Genomic DNA, 21455 nt, shown 5'->3' on the forward strand with positions numbered 1-21455 from the left:
CACGTAAACAGACTAAAACGGCGTCGAGTTTAGACAATTCCAAAGCAGCCTTAACCTACTTCTGTTCCCACCTTATTAATCTACAAACCGTCACCCAACTTTAACACTCAACCGCTCATAACCTTTTTTAAAACGTGGCAATTACTAATTGGACACTAGATCCAGTACTTGCAGATGCCGTTTATTATTATTATTGCGTATATATATTTATTTACAAGGCTACTAAAGCAGAGGGAAAGATAATTAAAAAGCTCTTCACTTCGAAACCAGCATCGGTCGAGATCCGGCGATTTTCGTCGGATTTCGCCCATTATTTCGTTCTGACGTTTCATTAAATAAGATGAAGGGACCCAGCACTCTGGTTGCTTCGGTGGTGGCTGCGTCTACCATGGCTCTGACATCGTCCTCCTCTGCCAGAGAGGGTGACATGAGCAAGGTGCTTTTCGTATTTCTCGTTTTGGTTGTTTATAGATCTGATTTCTCAAAACATTGTTTTTCAATCTCGTTATTCTTTTTTATTTTGCACATTCAAATTTCATCCTTTTTTTAATATTTGCTTCCGAACAATATGGAGAAACATTATATAATACATTTATTCTTTGGTTCATCGTATTTGGATCTGCTATTAAATCTTTTAGAATTATGGTGAATTTATCAGGGATTTTCTTCATCTGAGAGAAATAGTCCGCCGAGTAGCTGTACATCGTCAGAAAAGGAGAAATTCGCGCCAAGATTTGACGGGTTGAGGTTCATAGAGACATTGGTAACTGCCCACAGATGAAAACCACAATTGAAGAGCCCCCGTCCTTGTTTTGTTGATAAACCTGTGGTTTGTAGTCTTAATTCCTAATTTTTTAGTTAAGAAAGAGTTATTGTAAGAGTCATTTTCGTACTTGCGGCCGGGTGGAGGGGGTTTAGGTTTGATTGATGATGAGATCAACTCCAAAGCGTGAGGGTAACAATTTATTTTGTCATTGTACGCTTTTGTTGTTTTGGATTTTAATGGCTTGTCATCTTTACTTAATTTTTGGTTGAAGTTTTCTGTTAGCTGTCACCACTAGATACTTGGAAATAACGCATACATTCTGTTTGTTAAAAGGATGGTCCATATAAGATAAGCTGTTTGAGTAAATGTTCAATTCATATAAACGTTTTCTATAATATTCCTGATTGCTGGCAGAGGGTTGGGTTGGGTTGGGTTGGGTTGGGTTTACTCATTCTTTATTTATGTGCCAAAACTCTCAAACGCTGTGATTCTACAATTTATATGTAATTTCTTGTTTGCCGTTAAATTGGAAAAAGAGAATCTGTCATCTATGATTTATATAACAAATATAATTAGAGAAACACCTAATCTTTTCTGAGCTGGAAATAGTATACATANCCCAGGGTTTGGTTCCGGTTCCTACCTGGAACCGGCCATCAACGGGTAGGTTCCGATTCCAAATTTTTGGAATCGTTATTGTACGATTTCGGTTCTTATAATTAGGAACCAGAATCGGAAACTGAGACTAATATAAAATAAAATTAAAGAGTAGGGGGTTAATAAAAACTTTTGTAGAAAAAGTAACGTGAATACATTTATATTTATATTTCATAACATTTAAAGTAAGTTAGTTTGACTTTTGAGAATCTATCTTTACAAAGTAATAGAGTTTGTAATTTTGAATTTATAATTTGTAATTTTATTTTTGTTAACAAGTTCTAGGTGGGGCGGTATCTGTAAGTTTTTAAGGATTTTTTTTACCATTTTAAAAATTTTTGGGGGGTCATTGTAATTTTATAGGGTACCAGAACCGGAACTGGAACTGTTGTTACAGGTTCTGGTTCTGGGTACCTAGGAACCGGCTGGTTCCGATTTCAGTTCCAAATTTCAAGGAAATGTCGGTTCTGGTTCCTTCACAAAATGCAGGGTACCTAGAATCGAACACCCATAGTGTTGAGGGTTTTGTACGGCGAATGTTGGTGGTGTAGTTGATGTCGGGATCGACCGAAAATAAGTTGGAAAAGGTATAGCAATAGCATGAAACCATAGACGTTGGTAGCAGTGATTGGTGGTGCGAACGGGTGGGGGTGATGGGGATTTTGTTGTGTGGGTTGAGTGGAGGTAGTATTGGTGGTGGTGGTGGAGTAGGAGGAGGAGGAGGGGGAGGTGAAGTTGATGGTGATTTTGGCCACAATAGAGGTTAAGAAGAGAAGAGAAGAGAAAAGAAGAAAAAGATATAAGAGTATTTTTGTTTTCACAATGAATATCATTATATTTAGTAAAAATTATTAATAGAATATAACGTTTAGATAATAAAATTATATTTTGAAACTTTTTAGCTAAAAAAGTATCATTAAACCATTATTTGGGAGAAAAAAATTCGTTTACCCTAAAATTAATTCATTGAAAATCGCATTTTACGAACATACACGTAAACAGACTAAAACGGCGTCGAGTTTACACAATTCCAAAGCAGCCTTAACCTACTTCTGTTCCCACCTTATTAATCTACAAACCGTCACCCAACTTTAACACTCAACCGCTCATAACCTTTTTTAAAACGTGGCAATTACTCATTGGACACTAGATCCAGTACTTGCAGATGCCGTTTATTATTATTATTGCGTATATATATTTATTTACAAGGCTACTAAAGCAGAGGGAAAGATAATTAAAAAGCTCTTCACTTCGAAACCAGTATCGGTCGAGATCCGGCGATATACGTCGGATTTCGCCCATTATTTCGTTCTGACGTTTCATTAAATAAGATGAAGGGACCCAGTACTCTGGTTGCTTCGGTGGTGGCTGCGTCCACCATGGCTCTGTCATCGTCCTCCTCTGCCAGAGAGGGTGACATGAGCAAGGTGCTTTTCGTATTTCTCGTTTGGTTGTTTGTAGATCTGATTTCTCAAGACATTGTCTTTCAATCTCGTTATTCTTTTTTATTTTGCACATTCAAATTTCATCCTTTTTTTAGTATTTGCTTCCGAACAATATGGAGAAACATTATATAATACATTTATTCTTTGGTTCATCGTATTTGGATCTGCTATTAAATCTTTTAGAATTATGGTGAATTTACCAGGGATTTTCTTCATCTGAGAGAAATAGTCCGCCGAGTAGCTGTACATCGTCAGAAAAGGAGAAATTCGCGCCAAGATTTGACGGGTTGAGGTTCATAGAGACATTGGTAACTGCCCACAGATGAAAACCACAATTGAAGAGCCCCCGTCCTTGTTTTGTTGATAAATCCTGTGGTTTGTAGTCTTAATTCCTAATATCTTAGTTAAGAAAGAGTTATTGTAAGAGTCATTTTCGTACTTGCGGCCGGGTGGAGGGGGTTTAGGTTTGATTGATGATGAGATCAACTCCAAAGCGTGAGGGTAACAATTTATTTTGTCATTGTACTCTTTTGTTGTTTTGGATTTTAATGGCGTGTCATCTTTACTTAATTTGTGGTTGAAGTTTTCGGTTAGCTGTCACCATTAGATACTTGGAAATAACGCGTGCATTCTGTTTGTTAAAAGGATGGTCCATATGAGATAAGCTGTTTGATTAAATGTTCAATTCATATAAACGTTTTCTATAATATTCCTAATTGCTGGCAGAGGGTTGGGTTGGGTTGGGTTTACTCATTCTTTATTTATGTGCCAAAACTCTCAAACGCTGTGATTCTACAATTTATATGTAATTTCTTGTTTGCCGTTAAATTGGAAAAAGAGAATCTGCCATCTATGATTTATATAACAAATATAATTAGAGAAACACCTAATCTTTTCTGAGCTGGAAATAGTATACATAATGGGCATCTTTAACTTCAATAAAATAATGGTATAACACCTGTTAAGCAAAGGGCAAATTAAAACTGAAGTAGAAAATCTTGTGTAAAGTGATGGCGCATCTTGAATCTAACCCATTAATGGAAGTATGAATGTCGAATTTCATGGGGGGCTTTGAGGTGATGCGGGGTTCCTCGTGTCACCAGCCTAGAGTTTCAACGCAACGGAATGGTCCATGCGGCACCCAACATAACATCACACTTGAGAAGGGTAAGCTTACATGTATGTCATTCATTGGTTTGAGGTCTACTGATTTTGTCATGTCATTAACTAATTAGGGAAGCGGCTCCAACTCCTGACCAGTTTGTGCAGGGATGACATAATCCCTTCTTTATCGTCGACTATGAAGAACAACTCCTAATAGCTTTTGCAACCCCTCATGTTATGGAGCATCTCTCTTCTTAAGAGTCTTATAAATCATTACCAATATGTTAGGAGAGAACACACTTAACGTCACGTGAATGCTTCGTGAAACCCCTCAATCTCGTACATTTTCTATAATTGTTACTCTTGTCACGATGTTGCGGAATAACGTCATGAGACTTAGAAGCTGTCAGGGAAATATTTCAGTCAACAACTCTTTTCATATTATTTTTGAACAAACAAATCCTTGGCCACAATCACAAAAAATAATAATAATAATAATAATTATATATGATTTTCCATTACACGTACAGCTTACGGTTCTCAGCTCTGATATTTTTCAAACTCCAGATGAGAACGAGTGGCTACCTACAAATGAAATTTAAAAGCTTGTTAAAATGCACGTGAATCACGGGTGCACCCCACATCAAAAAAATTTCACCCCAACGCAAATTGACTGAATGTTAGGAGAATCGTAATCGTATCAACCCCTCGGCTTGGAGGAGTGTAAGAGAGTGCATTTGCACCGTTCAATATTCATTGTCACGAGAAGCTCCATGTCGGTGGTTACTCATAGTAACGAAAATGGAAGTACAAGAGAATTACTTATTTTTGGATGATATAACAGTGAAATTACAAAGTTTTAATTGTCCCTATAATATAAGTTATAGTATCATATAATCTATCAGAATGGTTGATATATAAGCTCTGTATCACTACTATAAATATCATGAATAATTTTAATTTGAGGGGACGTCTGTTGTTGATGTGATACTAACAGTGCTAATACTAAAGAACCCGTTGAAGTCCCATCAGTGTTGAAGATTAATCCTAGGGTTCATGATTGCGGTGCCGTTCTGTCACCACTTGATTGTTATTAGGTGAAAAAAATCTTAAAACAAGTGGGGTTTCTCTTCAATTAACGTCTCTAAATCCATCATATTATTATTGATGGGGATGCAAACAGTGCTAATACCAAAGAACCACCGTCGAAGTCCCCATCTATGTTGAAAATTAATCCCAGGATTAGCGATTGCGGTGTCGTTTTGTCACCACTTGATTGTTATTTGGTGGAAAAAAAATCTTAAAATAAATCATATTCACAGATCCCCAGGCCATTCACTTGGGATTTAACCCTGCGTGGCAAATCTTTAGGCGCCTAGGTAAAGAGACCCAGTTCAACCATTCTTATAAGGCCAAGTGTATGTCACATTCATCTAAGCGATCACTACAAATAATGCGTGACATCTTAACACTTGAACTTAAGTCAAGTCATTAACACTTGAAGTGGTTCCTGGCGGGTGAGTAAGTACTGAGGAGAGATTTTCTGAATTTGTTAAGATATAATCAAATCTAAAAATGAGTCAGAGATATCTTCTGTTTGTTTTCTAACAGTTAAAAGTAAATGATTATAAATACATAGGCTGTTGCTATAGTGTATAATTCATTCATCATTTTCACTGGTTAGTGATTTCAAATTTATGTTCTCTTCATTCCATGTATTAATCGTCTCTGCAAGTTCAATTTTTTTTGGTTAACTAGTTTTATTTAGTAATGATTTACAGGAATTTTATTGCGGCTTGAATCAGGTTATTGAGTGCTGAGGCTTTTTCCACAGATCGAGTGTAGTAGAGATGGCAACTGTCACTGCCTCACAGTTTGTACCCGGAAGTACTCAACTTTATGGAACATCTGGGGCTGCAGTTGAAGCCAATTTGGTACGGATGGGCTTGAGGAATCAATCTATGACTCACAATGGCTTAAGATCATTGAACGTGGTGGATAGACTACAAATGAAAATCACTTCCAAAGCAATGCGTAATAAAGCTGTGAAGAAAGTGCGATCAACAGCAAGTGACATTCCCTCAGGAAAAATTGTATGTGGACAAGGGATGAGAATAGTAGTTGTGTCGGCTGAGGTTGGTCCATGGAGTAAAACCGGTGGCCTTGGTGATGTCACAGGAGGACTTCCACCTGCGCAGGCGGTTAGTAATTATATCTTGTTTCGTCTCGTTCTCTGTAATGCAACTTTTCAGCTCCATGGATTATAAATCTTTTCTGATGTTAATGCCTGATTATTTTTAGGCTAATGGGCATCGTGTTATGACTGTGTCTCCCCGATACGACCAGTACAAAGATGCATGGGATACGAATGTTTTAGTTCAGGTAAATTCTCAATCTCTAGAAATGACCTTTTCTCACTCGGTAGTTTGTATCCTGGTCAATTGAATGCTGCTTCTGGCTTTTTTCCTCAAGTAATTTCCTTGCTTCTTGCAGGTTAAAGTTGGGGATAGAATTGAAACTGTTCGATTCTTCCACTGCCACAAACGAGGAGTTGATCGTGTCTTTGTTGATCATCCAATGTTCCTTGAGAAGGTTTGATACTTAATTTTCTTGATGTTTAAAGATGTTTTGATATTTATAGGACTAAAACGTTCTATTAGTCCTGAATTTTTACCTTTCTGAATACAACAGGTTTGGGGAAAAACTGGAGCCAAAATATATGGCCCAAGGGCAGGACAGGATTACAAGGACAACCAACTTCGATTTAGCTTATTATGCCAGGCAAGTGATCCTATTTTCTCAATTGTCCACTTTTTTCAATGGTCATCCTTTTGATTAAAAATCAATGGAAGTAGCTAAGCTGGCTTGTTATGGCCATGTCATATCCGGGGAACTGATGAAAATGAATATGCACTTCTGTTTGTGTCTAATTTTTTGGGTCAATCCTAGCTCTTCACATATTGTGATTTGTGAATATACAACTCAAATTCAATGTTTGTTCCTTTCAGGCTGCTCTAGAGGCTCCCAGGGTTCTGAACTTAAACAACAGTGAACATTTCTCAGGACCATATGGTAAAAAATCTCTTAGGTGAATTTATATTTCCTTTCCGGAAGCTATATGGTCATTTGCTACCTTCTTGCAGGGGAGGATGTTGTCTTCGTTTGCAATGATTGGCACACTGCTCTGCTTCCATGCTACCTGAAATCCATGTACCAATCAAGAGGCATTTACAAAAATGCTAAGGTAATAATTTGACCTTAGCATTTGGGGTTAATCTATTCGACTTCTGGGATTAATGCCATTGTTCGGTGAATTAATATTATGCTTGTTTATGATGGCAGGTTGCTTTTTGCATCCACAACATAGCCTATCAAGGCAGGTTCGCTATAGCAGATTTCTCTCTGCTCAATTTACCTGATCAATTCAGGGGATCTTTTGACTTTATTGATGGGTATGCTTTCTAGAGCAATTTAATTTTCCATAATATAGAAAGGTCTCCATTTAATATAACTTTTGTCTGTTGTTACACTGGCCATGCATTAAAGGGATTTCTTTTGGCAGTTATAACACGCCTGTGAAGGGAAGAAAGATCAATTGGATGAAGGCTGGAATATTAGAATCAGACAGGGTCGTGACTGTGAGCCCCCACTATGCTAAGGAACTTGTTTCTGGGGAGGATAAAGGTGTTGAATTGGATAATATTATTCGTAAAACGGGCATCACCGGCATTGTGAATGGCATGGATATTCAAGAGTGGAACCCTGCAACAGACAAATACATCGATGTCAAATATGATGCCACCACTGTAAGTGCCTTTGAAAAGATTTTACTTCCCACATATATGTCAGTGGCATGAAGAAGTTTACTCATTGAAATTTTTATTTTCAGGTTATGGAAGCAAAGCCTTTATTGAAAGAAGCCCTTCAAGCAGAAGTTGGGCTGCCTGTTGACAAGAATATCCCGGTGATAGGTTTCATTGGAAGACTAGAAGAGCAAAAGGGTTCAGATATTCTGGTTGCAGCTATTTCAAAATTCATTGGAGAGAATGTTCAGATAGTGGTCCTTGTAAGTTCCAAAAAAGAATAAATTTTTGTTTCTTCTGCAGCACATAAATTAGAATTAAATTTTATGATGTCTTCATTATCTCAGGGAACTGGGAAGAAGCACATGGAGAAACAGATTGAACAGCTTGAAATAAAGTATCCTGATAAGGCTGTAGGAGTGGCAAAGTTCAATGCTCCCTTGGCCCATAAGATTATTGCTGGGGCTGATTATATGTTGATCACTAGCAGATTTGAGCCATGTGGTCTCATTCAGTTGCAAGCCCAGCGATATGGAACAGTAAGCCTCCTTAGATTCCTCTTTGCAACCAAAATTTTATTCACTTTTCGAGGCAGTAGGTCAATTAATCAGTAATTCTTCCACAGGTCCCCATTGTTTCCTCCACTGGTGGACTTGTTGACACTGTCAAAGAAGGTTTCACTGGATTCCATATGGGAAGCTTCAATGTTGACGTAAGTGATTGACTATTACTGAAACTGTAACACACAACTTCCTATTTGTTCTACCTTTACTGATAGATGATGGATTGTGTTTGTCCCCTCGGAATACTTCCAGTGTGAGAAATTGGATCCAGCTGATGTTGATGCAGTAGCAACAACAGTGAAGAGAGTTCTTACAGCATATGGTACCCCTGCCTTCAAGGAAATGATCAAGAATTGCATGGCCAAAGATCTTTCATGGAAGGTTAGTATATTACTGAGTTGAAAGCGAGTAATATCTTAAAAGTAAATGACAATTATTTCTTGGGTTGAAATAAAAAATGGTTCTTGGTTTTAATACAGGGACCAGCCAAACTGTGGGAAAAGATGTTACTGAGTTTGGAGGTTGCTGGCAGTGAAGCAGGTTCTGAAGAGGAGGAGATTGGTCCTCTTGGCAAGGAAAATTTAGCCACTCCCTAAGCACCCCGTTTAAAATTATGTGCAAGTAAGCTAATGCGTGATGCGGCTAGGTAGAATTAACTCATTAAGCTTAAGTATCTCTTGTTTTTTGGGACTTCATCGGGCTATGCTAAATAAGTAATAACTGTCACGCCCTCTTTCAAGTTGATGACATACGTGGTGGAAACTTAAGAGCTGGTGTGCAATGCAAGGGAAGTATATTTTTGGAGGTGAATGGTGTTTGAACTTTGAAGCGCTAAGTTTTCTAATTTATTTGCTTCCCCTTTCTTTTTCCCTGATTTTATGTCCGCCATGGTTGTCAGCTTTCCATACTTTTTATGCCCTCAAATTACAATGTGGAAAAACTGGAAAGACCCCAGTAGCTGGACTCCAAAATAGAGATTCAATCATTGTCCGGGAAGTATTAAAAATGAGAAAAACTAATTTTATACTAAACTAAAAGGACATGGGGTTGGCCTAATGGTCAACGGCGCGTGTTCCATTCCTTGATTTTCTGGATTTAAACTTTGGGATCATCTATTTTAATGCATAATTATAATTTATCTGGTTTATTGGGGTTGTAAGACATTCAATGGATTTTAATGGTTAATTAAAGTATATAAATTAGTTTAAATACTTTGATTATAAAAAAAAAAAAAAATTTATTAAATCATTAAACATGTGATCAGATAGTAAGATAGATTTTAACCATCTAAATAGGTTATACAAAGATCTTACGCTCAAGTACCATACAGTGATAAGTTATCATATTTATAACTTAGGGAGAACGACTTATACATACCCAACGTTTGTCGAAACGATAAGTTGGTACCCAAAAGGTTTTGAAACGATAAATGGGTACCTTCCGTCATGTTTTGTTAGTGATATTCGTTAGATAATAGTGAAAAGATTAAAATGTCCTTGAAAGTTTAATTTTTAGTTTTTTATAAATTTAAAAATTTCTAAAAAACCCCATAGGTTTGCTAATTTGACTAACTATCCTAATATATAAAAATTTTATAAAATAGCAAATACACCCCCGCCACCCACAGTGCCAGATTCCGGCCACCACCGCCGGAATCTGGCCGGAAAATTGTGTTACGACACAGACTCGTCGGATCTGTGTCGTAACACACCGATCTGGCGTTTTCCGGCAAGATCCGTGGATGATCGGGCCGGAAAAGGCCAGATTTATGTCTGACCTTTTTCGGCCTCGACGGCCAGATCTAGCCGTAGATCTGGTCTTTTTCGGCTAGATCAGCCACGGATCTTGCTGGAAAATGAAAGATCTACGAGTTACGACACAGATCCGATGAGTCTGTGTCGTAATGCGATTTTCCGGCCAGATTCCGGCGGCGGTGGCCGGAATCTGGCACTGCAAGTGGCAGGGGTGTTTTTGTTATTTTATCAAATTTTTATATATTGGGGTGTTTAGTAAATTAGCAAACCTAGGGGGTTTTTTAGAAAATTTTAAATTTATAAAAAACTAAAAATTAAACTTTTAAGGGTATTTTAGTTTTTTCACTATTATCTAACGAAAATCACTAACAGAACATGGCGGAAGGTACCTATTTATCGTTTTAAAACCTTTTAGGTACCAACTTATCGTTTCAATAAATCTTAGGTATGCATAAGTTGTTCGGCCTTATAACTTATTTGGACGGGTCAACAAAGATAACATCCTATCCCAACATCCATCATTTAATGCAAGTATTTAAACATTATGTATTCTTTTTCCTTTGTGCTGTACTAATTTAAATCCTTAATTACAACACTGTGCTCCGTCCTTGCAAAACATTAACTTGTCTTGCCCAATTTAGTACATCAGAACTGTGGATTAATTGAAGAGACAGAAAATCTTACGTAGTCAGTCAAAGGTAACGTTACTCCGAATATGTATCATTAGGTGTGAACGTGTTTGATTGATGAATCACTCATTTATTAAAAAGTAACGGCGGAGATCACTTCATCAAATAGGTTAGGTATATTTCGCTTTGCTTCATAAGAATGCCATTGCCACGTGTGTTGTGCTGTTCGTTCTGTCGTTTTGTTCCGAAATCGTTATTATAAATAATAATAGAAAGAATGGTAACCATGTGAAGGTTGTCGTCCGGGGCCCATTCCCACAAAGCAAAACATCCGACGATCCTCAAAAGATCAATCCAATCACGCTCCTTACAATACCTTCACGGCTTCACATATTAACGCCGCCTTTTAACGCTACATATAAAATAAAAACTGTCCTACTTTATGCTATCGTACGCCGAGTGCACAGTTCACACTCAACTACAGGAAACAAGAGGCTACTACTACAATTACTAGCAGTGGCCAGTGGCAGTAAGTACAATCCAACCCATCTTTCTCGCAGCTATTGCTTTCAGAAATTGCGTGTCCAGTCCACTATTGTGTCCAGTTGTGAGAATTAAAGTGAGTTCACGTTAACACTCTTCACACTATCACACATACACAGACTGCGTCACCCGTTGTCAAACTCAAAAAGCTTGCTTTCAATTCCCATTTTGGCATTCTCACTTGTACTTCATCTCTTTACCACCTCCCAATTGCTTACCAGCAAGATAAGAGATCTATGGAGTTCAGTAGACTCCACTACTTTACCTCTCTGGTTTTACTCTTCATTTCAGGTACGTACACACACACACCCTCTGATTAATTATTGAATTTGGTGATGAATTAATGAATTGGATACTAATTTTTTTATTTGTGTGAGCAGGATTTGTGCTTAGTGTGAGCTCAGTTGGGATCAACTATGGCCAAATTGCTAATAATCTTCCAACCCCAGAGAATGTAATACCACTAGTGAAATCAATTGGTGCTACTAAAGTGAAGCTGTACGATGCAGATCCGAAAGTTCTTAAGGCATTTGCAAACACTGGAGTGGAGTTCATTGTTTGTTTGGGCAATGAGTACTTATCCAAAATGAAAGATCCAGATAAAGCTGCAGCATGGGTCAAACAAAACGTTCAAGCTTATTTACCAGCTACAAAAATCACTTGCATCACAGTAGGCAACGAAATCTTAACATTTAACGACACTTCACTATCTGGGAGTTTACTTCCTGCCATGGAAAGTGTCCACACTGCATTAGTTAATCTAGGACTAGATAAGCAAGTCACTGTCACTACTGCACATTCTTTAGCGGTTCTTGAAACCTCTTACCCACCTTCGGCCGGAGCCTTTCGTAAAGATCTGGTTAATTCTATTACTCCAATCTTGGATTTTCATTCTAAAACTGGATCTCCGTTCTTGATTAACGCTTACCCTTATTTTGCGTACAAAGGAAATCCAAAGCAAGTACCTTTAGATTTTGTATTATTTCAGCCAAACCAAGGAATACTTGATCCCTCATCCAATCTTCATTATGAAAACATGTTATTTGCACAGATTGATGCAGTTTATTCAGCACTTGGTACTGTGGGTTACAAGAAACTTGCGGTTCACATATCGGAAACTGGGTGGCCATCTAAAGGAGATGGAGACGAAGCAGGGGCAACACCAGATAATGCAAAGAAGTATAATGGGAATCTAATTAAGTTGATTTCGTCAAAGAAAGGGACACCCATGAAGCCCAATTGTGATTTGAATATTTATGTATTTGCTTTGTTTAATGAAAATATGAAGCCTGGACCCACTTCCGAGAGAAATTACGGTCTGTTTAAGCCTGATGGAACGCCTGTTTATGCGCTAGGGATTAATTCGAGTACCAACACTACTGTTTCCTTGCCCTCTCCACCTGCCAGCCCCGTTGGTCCTGCCATGCCCGACGGTTCTACCTCTTCCAATGGTTATTTGTCTATTTCTTCAGCTCCGGTCAGTTGTTTAATTTTTCAGCTTTACTAGTTTTTCATATTGATTTATTATTGGTGTTCATATCTGCCAGACGTTTCTTTTTTGTGGGTAGATATTTTCTTTTGATTGATTGTGTTTTGGTTCACTTGATTGCAGGAGAGAAAAGTTGATTACGGCGGTGTTGGAGCTTTTATGATTACGTTAGTTATGATAATCAATAATGTGGGGCTCTAGAATTCAGAAAGGGATTGAACGTTACGCTAATTAAAATCAACCGTTAAAGCAGAGAGGGGAATAAAGATGCAGCAGTTTGGAGTAGGGGAAAGGTGAAATTCTAAATTCTGTGCCTTTGCTCATACGCGACTAAATGTTTCTTGGAATCATCATCTTTTAATTGACCCTAGATAAAGTGGGTTATCAAACGAATAAATTCTCTAGTGGATCCTATGTTAAATGATCATGTTGTGGCGTAGGGTCGGTTTGGAGTTGATAGCCATAATTGTTTTTTTCTTACTTTTTGCTCTTTTTAGTTGGCAGTTGGCACCGAACCCTAACTTTTTTCTTCTTTTGCAGGGATATTTCAATATCTAATATTATGTTAGGTTTGGTTCTGATTGGTAAATGGACCGCATTTGTTATTTTAGTTTAGAATTAGATAAAAATCTATTATAGCTATTCATTTGCTTGTGTTGTACCTTGTTATGAACCGGATGTAGTATTATTATTATTATTATTATTATGTGATATTATGAGAAAATATCTTTTGATCCGTTTGTGTTGGTTTGCAAGAAGATCCAGAGCATATAAAATGACAGTAACATCAGTATCATAATTTAAAAAGGGGGGAAGAAAAGAGACGAATCTCCCATACGACATAAAGCACTTAAAAAGAAGTGTCAAAAAAATTATATGAGTTGGCGGTGCGCAATCGCTTTCAACTGTTCTAGTCTATTCTTATTCTATTTAATCACTGACTGAATTGGTGTCATAACGATATCACATCATATCTTATAAAACTAGTATAACAACAGTTAGTCACAGATAATATCGACTCTTGAATACAATGTTACTAGCATACTGTACCCACAAATTAGGCAACAACCATTGACAACCTAATACCCTAACCAAAATTTTCTGTTTTAAAAAATATTAATGAAATAAACAAGCTAATACTACCCTCCTTATCTCTGACCTTAGCCTTTTTCCAGGCTTTTACTTCCAATCCAAGTACTTGAATGATATGATATATAGCTTTGATCAAGCCCGCTTAACCTTGAATAAAGCAATGCTTCAATCCACAAAAAAACTAAATGCAATCAACTTTAGCCTTTTAACCGGAATGACCCTTCGACGTCTCCCCCATCCCCACCTTTGATTCACCTTTAACTCTCCTATAGAATAACACATAAGCAGCTGAAGTCTTTATTTCGGCTTCAGTAACAGCAGAAACATGACTGTCATCAAAATGGTACCATCTATTCTCATCAATTAACTGCACAAATAGCCAAAAGTAAACATGTGTTATACCTCAAGTGAAACTAGTGTCGCAAAATGGCCTAAAATCTAAATAACAGAACAATATGAGAGAGAGATCTACTGGAAAGAGACAGAATCCACACTATGTGTTAACAACCAGAATTGTGAAGCTTTACCTTGGCATAAGCAGTGTAATGCCCACCACCTAGACCACCATAATGGTTGCTGATTGCATATAGGTCATACACGTAAGATTCACCACTCTTGCTTTTCATGTATTTACTCAAGTCAAGATTGTGAATCGGAAAATTCACGAAAGTGTCAAGTTTATTCTTCATGTATCTGCTATATGAGAACCTTTTTAAGTGAAAGACAAGAACATCAGGCAATGTCCACAAATCTAGCTTCTTGGTGGCTTGTCTATGTTCCTTGCAACGGGGGCAATACCTGCATTAAAAACTGACAGCGTGAGGCTTTTTTTTTTTTTTTTTTTCTTTTTTTAATGAACTGCATCATTATAAGAATTTGTAAAAAAGTTTCTTAAAGTAATAAAAAGAAGTCGCAAGTACTCTACCACATGTCATCAGGCCCCAGAGGTTCTTCAGTCAAAAATGCGTCCAGACATGAAAATAAGGAGATAGCTTCTTGCCGGGTTTTCTTCACAGTGAAACCCGTTTTATGTACCTCTGGAAGATCCTCCAAGAAGCTGGGATCATATAATTCACGTACTTTATCAGTCCAGTCCAGCAGCACTTTTATATGTTGCCCAGGTTTTATGACGGTATCCTTCTTAATGGGCTTCCAGCTAGTAATCTTATGATCGCTTTGAGAAAGCTGGAAGGATAACTCCCTGCTGGGTGAATCCTCTAGTTCTGGAGTCTCCATCGGCTGGTCACAACTATTTGATGGTTCATCATCAGCTTCTGAAAGAAAGCCATTTTCCTTGCCCTTATGAGCTTTAACTGAAGAATATGTTCTTCTCAAAGGTGACAGCATTCTAGAAACAGTATTATCAATGTCAGCTCCAGTTAAATGATCTTCTTCTAAGTAAGTAACCAGAGGCGCTCCAAAAAGTTTCTTCTCACCACCCTTCAGATAATCTGGTGAAGATCTGGAAGAAAAACGAATAATTTCAGCTCGAAGATAGAGATAAAGAAAAAAGAATAACACTCAATTTAATCAGCACATCCAGGTAACAACTAAGTGATTATGCATTAAAAGGTGAGGTTCTTTCTCTCACACCTTTATTCACTACTAATTAAGACAGATGCAGGAAAATATTCCTCATTGCCATGCTTTTCGAATGAAATGAATTTATTTATTTTTTTCACTAGGCTGATGTAAATCAATTTGCTTATACAAGGTGTACAATCATATGGCTACTGAATGTAAACCACAAAAGTGCATGCATCATGTTACCAGAAAAATTTAATTGCAAGTGAAAACAGAAGGCAGCTTACTTTTCTGGCCATCGGTTCACAATTTCCAGTTTTATTTTTCCTGCCTCTTTTCTATCAAAACGGTAAGCCACAATACGCTCTTCATCCTTTATTGTATTCAACATTTCTGCAGGGTTCTCGAAAAATTTAAAAATTTGATGATTATAGACCTGAGAACAAAATCAAATACTTCAGCCACTAAAACTAGAACATAACTGAATAAACTCAATAAAGTAAAAAGAAATAGCATGCCCACCTCTGCTAGCAGAAGGCTTTCATCACTCTTCAGGCAGCATGCAGTACTCAACGCCGAAATGAGATCTTTACAGCAGCCATGCTTCATTACTGTCACAGTGAATGGCATTGGGAGAGCACTTCCATCAGCATAAAATACAGTTACTGTCATTATCCGAGTGACAGTCGAAGGTAGCGGCAATGTCAGGTACATAAAAGGATCAAAAGTAATTGAGATTTTGTCGCAAAGTGGGCAAACCAGTGTCGACTTATATTGACCCTGAGCATATCATCCACACAAAACAAAAATCAGAGGGAACATAAGCACAAGACAAATCACAAGAGACACGTCTTTATTCATGCATAGAAAACAAAATATAAATTTAAACACAAAAATTGAAATTTGTTCTTCATTCATTTATACAATAATAAGTTCTTCAAAAATAGATGTTAAAGGGGCCTGAATATTTGCAAAAAAGAATTTTCAAAAGTTGTTCTAAATATGCTTAAAAGAATCCTAATTTGAAGTCGTAAATAACAATAATGCTTAACTGCAGTCAATTACTGTCTATGCAATGAGAAGAACGAATCATTCACTGTACTTAGTTAAATTATCTATGAGAATTAATTTAAAATCATTTAGTAAATAACTTTCTAAGAAAAGCATGCACACACATCATAAAAAGAAATCTCACTTGAAAAACATCCACAATCAATGAATCATTGCGAGCCTTGTGATTTATCCAACACTCATTTGCCACTTCCTCATCTGGGCGACCATCGGAGTCCTTCATTTCAATGTAAGGCTTTTGTTTGACACGATTCAAATCTTCATGCAGGCCATCCAATAAGAAGGCAAGAAGTTCCTATAGAACAGTTTTCATCATCCAAAAAGAAAAAAAAATCTCTTAATTTATAGTGTTAAAAAAGTTGCAGTAATTCAAAATGGATTTTCAACATTCCATGTGAAGAATAAACTAGTAATAAACATGAGCCATTGGCATATTTTAGTCAGGAAATAAACATGCTATAAGCCTGCTATACATCACAAATATAAAAAAAATTTGAAAAACTAAAATGACAAAATGAAACTCTACTGCCATGTGAAAACATGTTATCATTGATCTCTAGGTCATTCCAAAATTTTTCAGAAATATCAAAACCTAGGAGCATGGAAGCATTGCATATCAACATCTTTAAATTAAGTACAAGAATCAAGTAATATGAAAGTAACTACAGCATATCATTCATTTCTAATTCTCAGTTCAATCTACAACTAGCATATAAATGTATTAGGGTGTAATAACTGAACAGTGAACTATCTTTTCAAATAGGTAGATGCACAATTTTTAAGCAAGTGTTACTTAACAAGATATATTGTAAGCACATAGCAGCAACCTAAAATGCAATCCTACTACATCACTGATCCAGACATGCTAATTGCATCTCATACAGTTTCACAGACCACCAAGAGCCCTAAAAAAGAGTTAGTATGGTATGACGACTGCAACTATAATACTATATAACCACTAATTTAGATAGTGCATGATCCCCCTCTCATAGGGAGTTACAGTTAGACCTCCTTTAAGAAACCTCCAAACAGCCAATTAGATCAGGGGATATAAGGCATCTACTCCTATAATTTTGCATAAAAGAGAGAAAAAAAATCTCCTTAACAAAGATGCATTCAAAAAAATAAGGAAAATATCTAAATTGTGATAAAAACCTGAGAATCATGCTGGTTGTAACCACTGAATTGGGGAGCAAATCGAGCAAGTTTTCCCTTGAAAGCACGTGGTGCAATTGTAGTTCGCCCAGAGGACCACAATTTCCTCAACAACTCACCGAATGCAAGTGCAAGCTCACCCTGTACAGTCACGACATATCTCAGAATATTATATAAACTGATTGAGAAGTTAATCTTAATACAACGCTAAAACAAAATAATACAAAGTCAAATAAAAGAAGAGAGTGATAAACAAAAAAACCACTTACATGCATTCCTAAAGGATTTTTAATGTTAATCTCATCACTGTAATCTTGCAAAAAGTACTCAGCAAGACGAGGCGTGTGGACTAAACATTGAAGGGAACTATTCATAAAGCAAGTATTTCCCAGATTCTGTAATCCAGCCAAACCTCCCCTCTCTCCTTTTTTAACAGTGTTATAAGAGTCGTATCCTTCATCCATATCTGTTAATGCTGAGCCCAAAGAACTACCCTGATACTGATTAAATCTATAACCTGTTGAGTGACCATTTGACATGGTAGGCCCCCCAGCGATTGTTAGGGATGACCTTGATGGTTCTAGGGGTACCAAAGCTAGTTCATTTCCAGTGGAATCCATGTCAAAGCGAGAAGAATAACCTCCATCAACTTGAACCTCCAGAAGAAGCTGCAAAGAAAAGAATACATCAACCATACAATTTATAAAAAAGAGATTTCAAATATCCATAGATATTCAGATAAGTTTAACAGCAAAGACCATGATAAAGAAATTGCGACAACAACAATTTCTTAGTATATACTGACAATTTCAAATAAAATCCAAAATCTTAAGCAAAGTGCAATAAATTTTAAAAGTTAAAAGAACAATCAAGAAAGTGTTTATACAAAATTGTATGAAGACAAGTAGGCAACTCTTAAAAAAATAATGTTAGTACAAGCTAATTTCCAAATACACTCACATACCATTACGAATATCCAAAGAAAGAAGACAACTATAATCAAGTATATCCAAAAAATGTTCACCTACGTTCTGATCATTTTTCTCTTTTGGCTGGGGAAGTGGTGTTAGGAATATGGGATGGTGGGGGTGGGGACTTGTCTAAAATAATATTATTCAAATAAATATAAAACTTAAATCGCTCAATACATTCTAAGTCCAAATTTCCTTTTTATACTCAAGCATGAGTCTAAACTCCTACATTTCCAGATTCACACAATCTATCCACATGTCACAAGGACTTCCATTTCCAGATAAAAATATATAGTAGAGCAATATATTGAATGAACCAGTTACTACAAAAATTATCAGCAAAGAACTATTATTATCATTGTTCAAAAATGAAAACTAAATGACAACAAGATACAGACATTGAAACATTACACCACAAGACTGCATCTATTTATGTTCTACTTATTATCCATTGTCTAGAAGAGACAGTCACCCCAATCATAAATAAAAAGCAAGTTCAGTAAATTACAAATAATTCACATTTAGAATGAAAATCACAACCAGACATACATGCCCATAGATCCACAAAAAGACACCCAAAAAAAAAAAAAAACCATGGAATTTTCGATACAATCCCTTTTCTTATTTGCTAGATAATTTTCCATCCCAATAACACTTCGAATAATAAACATAAGCAGGATACTCACATGTTGATCCATTTGCAGCATTGCATCATCCAGGGTTTGATCCATAGCATCCAATAGTGATCCTGAATGTTTTCGCTCATTAAAGTAATCCCAAATGCTAGCCTATTGATATACATAAAAACCAAAACAAACAATAAAACTTTATTGTACCTGAAAGAAAATGTAAATATAAGAAACAAAATACCAAAAAGATAAGGGCAAACACACCTTTTCTTTTTGTATTCCTTTCAATTTACAGACATTTTCATAAAGTTCACGTATAGAAGCCTGGACAGAAGGAAAACAAAAGAACCAGAATGGTCTAAAATAGGTCAATAAAGCTCTTAAAAGCCGTCCATAAACCAAGCAACAGACAGCAAAGCCTTAGATATATGACTCATTAACCAAAAGTATTCATTTCACCATACATTTTACTCTTGGCATTACCTTTTTGCTTAATTTAATGATTGATTGACTGTTGTCTCTAGAATCAATCAAATTGAGAGAGAGTGGGTAAACCTCTACTCTCTTCTCACAGGTAATGCCCTCACAAATCATCTTTCTTGGCAATGTTGGGCCTCCTTTGTACCTAAAATTTAGAGAATAACCAGTTAAAAAAACGTAAGCTATGCAATTAATGGAGAATTCATACTAATGCCTACAATATCAGAAAAACGAACATTTTCACTCGACAAATTTGGACAAACAATTCCATTCCAAAAACTAATAAACCAGCTTTACACATACATCAGCATAAAATTTGAATGTCAAACATAGTCATAAGCCGTATCAAACAACTATCTTAAAGTTTCCAATAAAAACAAGTCAAACCGACCATATTCCTTATTTATTTTATCAACAAACATTGATGTACTCACTGAAAAGTTCTCCAAGATTTTCCTAGTTGACTTGTTAGCAAACAGATGTAGTATAAGTTTCAATTCACAAATATCCTAAAAGCAACAGAGGTCATGTATGGAAATCAAAAAGAAACAGCATGAAACCATATCAAAAGATTCCTCGTAGGCCACATATTCACAAAACTAGCAAGATGACTAACTTCAAACTTTTATTATGCAACCGTCCAGAAATTCAATTACAAACCATTACATTTCAACTTTCACCAATCTACTGCAAGAAGCAGCAAACAATAATTACCCAGAATTCATCCTCCATGGAAGCAATTAAATAATTCATTCACCCTGAGCACAAACAACCTCAAACTAAAGCCTAGTAGATATGAAAAGATTCAAACCACAAAGGTCCTTGGAAGAAAATGAAATACCAATGAAAAAGCTTTTCCCAAATTTGTTGAGGAACTAAAACATAGTCCTGCCCTTCCACCAAATTTCTACGAAGCTCTAGAGCGTCACCTTCACCACCATTACTATTTTCTATTAAATCAGAATTATCAATGGGTCCCGGCCTCTCTGAAGAAACCCCATCCAAACGTTGGGAATCAAACGATAGCTTGTCAATCAACGGTTCATCACCACCAACGTACCTCTCCCAAATTTTATACCACCTGCACAAACACAACAACTTAGTCTATCAAAAATAATTAAGAAAAATACACATAAAATTTACAAAAAGAAAAGTTAAATTTCCACAAACATATGGATGCATGAATGGAGAAATAACAGAATAATAATCTTTCATCTAAGCAATATAATAAAAAATAATAATAACTTTATCTAAGGAGTAAAAACGAAAAATACCTCGCTGAAATCAGGTAGTACAAGTTGCCTTCTTTCAAATCAATCTCAGATTGATTACTCAAGTCTTGTACGATCTGTCTCTCTTCATCAGGCGTGCAAGGCAAGCAACTCCCTCCGTTCTCCATCATCAAAACCGAAGAATGTCGAATCGTCATTTTTGATTTTCCTCCCTATATACACACATTCAATCAAATCAACACAAGGATACGATTTGAATTCAAATCAATATCAAATCTAATTTAAATTTTAAACCTAGATTGAAGGAAGGAAGGAAGGAAGGAAGGGAGGAAGGGAGATTTGATCTGAGGAGACGAAAGGAGAGGGTAGAGAGAGAAAAAAAATCGATCTAATTACCGTCGTATTTTCAGCGATTTTGTCTTTTTCCTTTTTTCTTAACTCTGGAGTCACGCACCCTTTTATATCTTCCAACTGCAAAAACCCACACCATAAATAAATATAAATATCATTTTCATTTTCTGTTCCTCTATTCATCCATCATGAGTCAT

At 36.5% G+C, this 21455-nt stretch overlaps 4 protein-coding genes across 8 annotated transcripts; 3 read left to right on the top strand and 1 right to left on the bottom strand.

The window, feature by feature from the left end:
* The first annotated feature begins 340 nt into the window (after positions 1-340).
* On the top strand, positions 341-3194 carry LOC116117221. The gene is made up of 3 exons (XM_031403253.1): positions 341-436; positions 659-763; positions 3072-3194. Exons 1-3 carry the CDS (start codon positions 341-343, stop codon positions 3192-3194), a joined length of 324 nt encoding a protein of 107 aa, XP_031259113.1.
* Positions 3195-5338: 2144 nt separating this feature from the next.
* Positions 5339-9212, top strand: LOC116117207 (granule-bound starch synthase 1, chloroplastic/amyloplastic-like). Of its 4 annotated transcripts, XM_031403239.1 has the most exons (14): positions 5347-5489; positions 5778-6173; positions 6274-6354; positions 6466-6564; positions 6664-6753; positions 6981-7044; positions 7116-7216; positions 7315-7424; positions 7535-7778; positions 7862-8038; positions 8123-8314; positions 8401-8487; positions 8591-8719; positions 8818-9212. In XM_031403239.1, the coding sequence occupies exons 2-14, from the start codon at positions 5823-5825 to the stop codon at positions 8932-8934; spliced, it is 1842 nt and encodes a 613-aa protein (XP_031259099.1). In that variant the 5' UTR covers positions 5347-5489; positions 5778-5822; the 3' UTR covers positions 8935-9212. The 4 variants fall into 4 exon arrangements, 1 of the variants encoding a protein (XP_031259099.1); XR_004125927.1 differs by having other exon boundaries at positions 5339-5493; positions 8123-8487; XR_004125929.1 differs by having other exon boundaries at positions 5436-5489; positions 5754-6173; positions 8123-8487.
* Positions 9213-11257: 2045 nt separating this feature from the next.
* LOC116117254 (glucan endo-1,3-beta-glucosidase 11) lies at positions 11258-13479 on the top strand. The gene is made up of 4 exons (XM_031403289.1): positions 11258-11555; positions 11645-12741; positions 12877-13046; positions 13294-13479. The coding sequence occupies exons 1-3, from the start codon at positions 11501-11503 to the stop codon at positions 12952-12954; spliced, it is 1230 nt and encodes a 409-aa protein (XP_031259149.1). The 5' UTR covers positions 11258-11500; the 3' UTR covers positions 12955-13046; positions 13294-13479.
* Positions 13480-13648: 169 nt separating this feature from the next.
* On the bottom strand, positions 13649-21378 carry LOC116117189 (ubiquitin carboxyl-terminal hydrolase 9-like). Of its 2 annotated transcripts, none has more exons than XM_031403217.1 (14): positions 21304-21378; positions 20950-21119; positions 20517-20756; positions 19679-19820; positions 19460-19519; positions 19253-19354; positions 17865-18263; positions 17596-17736; positions 16565-16735; positions 15892-16149; positions 15657-15805; positions 14771-15307; positions 14373-14643; positions 13649-14212 (listed from the first exon to the last, which is right to left on the bottom strand). In XM_031403217.1, the coding sequence occupies exons 2-14, from the start codon at positions 21102-21104 to the stop codon at positions 14051-14053; spliced, it is 2787 nt and encodes a 928-aa protein (XP_031259077.1). In that variant the 5' UTR covers positions 21105-21119; positions 21304-21378; the 3' UTR covers positions 13649-14050. The 2 variants fall into 2 exon arrangements, with proteins under 2 accessions (XP_031259077.1, XP_031259078.1); XM_031403218.1 differs by lacking the exon at positions 21304-21378 and adding an exon at positions 21202-21224.
* Positions 21379-21455: the final 77 nt, after the last annotated feature.

This window comes from Pistacia vera, unplaced genomic scaffold (assembly GCF_008641045.1).
Source record: "Pistacia vera cultivar Batoury unplaced genomic scaffold, PisVer_v2 Contig800, whole genome shotgun sequence".
Lineage (NCBI taxonomy): Eukaryota > Viridiplantae > Streptophyta > Magnoliopsida > Sapindales > Anacardiaceae > Pistacia > Pistacia vera.

Excerpts from the sequence above, each read along its gene's own strand:
- LOC116117221 (XM_031403253.1), top strand. The coding sequence starts at position 341 with ATGAAGGGACCCAGCACTCTGGTTGCTTCGGTGGTGGCTGCGTCTACC. Across the intron at positions 437-658 it reads GAGAGGGTGACATGAGCAAG|GGATTTTCTTCATCTGAGAG; the intron begins GTGCTTTTCGTA and ends TGAATTTATCAG. Across the intron at positions 764-3,071 it reads TGAGGTTCATAGAGACATTG|GGATTTTCTTCATCTGAGAG; the intron begins GTAACTGCCCAC and ends TGAATTTACCAG.
- LOC116117207 (XM_031403239.1), top strand. The coding sequence starts at position 5,823 with ATGGCAACTGTCACTGCCTCACAGTTTGTACCCGGAAGTACTCAACTT. Across the intron at positions 7,425-7,534 it reads TCTTTTGACTTTATTGATGG|TTATAACACGCCTGTGAAGG; the intron begins GTATGCTTTCTA and ends TTCTTTTGGCAG. Across the intron at positions 8,720-8,817 it reads CCAAAGATCTTTCATGGAAG|GGACCAGCCAAACTGTGGGA; the intron begins GTTAGTATATTA and ends GTTTTAATACAG.
- LOC116117254 (XM_031403289.1), top strand. The coding sequence starts at position 11,501 with ATGGAGTTCAGTAGACTCCACTACTTTACCTCTCTGGTTTTACTCTTC. Across the intron at positions 11,556-11,644 it reads GGTTTTACTCTTCATTTCAG|GATTTGTGCTTAGTGTGAGC; the intron begins GTACGTACACAC and ends TTGTGTGAGCAG. Across the intron at positions 12,742-12,876 it reads TGTCTATTTCTTCAGCTCCG|GAGAGAAAAGTTGATTACGG; the intron begins GTCAGTTGTTTA and ends ACTTGATTGCAG.
- LOC116117189 (XM_031403217.1), bottom strand. The coding sequence starts at position 21,104 with ATGACGATTCGACATTCTTCGGTTTTGATGATGGAGAACGGAGGGAGT. Across the intron at positions 16,150-16,564 it reads TGATTGTGGATGTTTTTCAA|GGTCAATATAAGTCGACACT; the intron begins GTGAGATTTCTT and ends TGATATGCTCAG. Across the intron at positions 15,806-15,891 it reads AAAGCCTTCTGCTAGCAGAG|GTCTATAATCATCAAATTTT; the intron begins GTGGGCATGCTA and ends TTTTGTTCTCAG.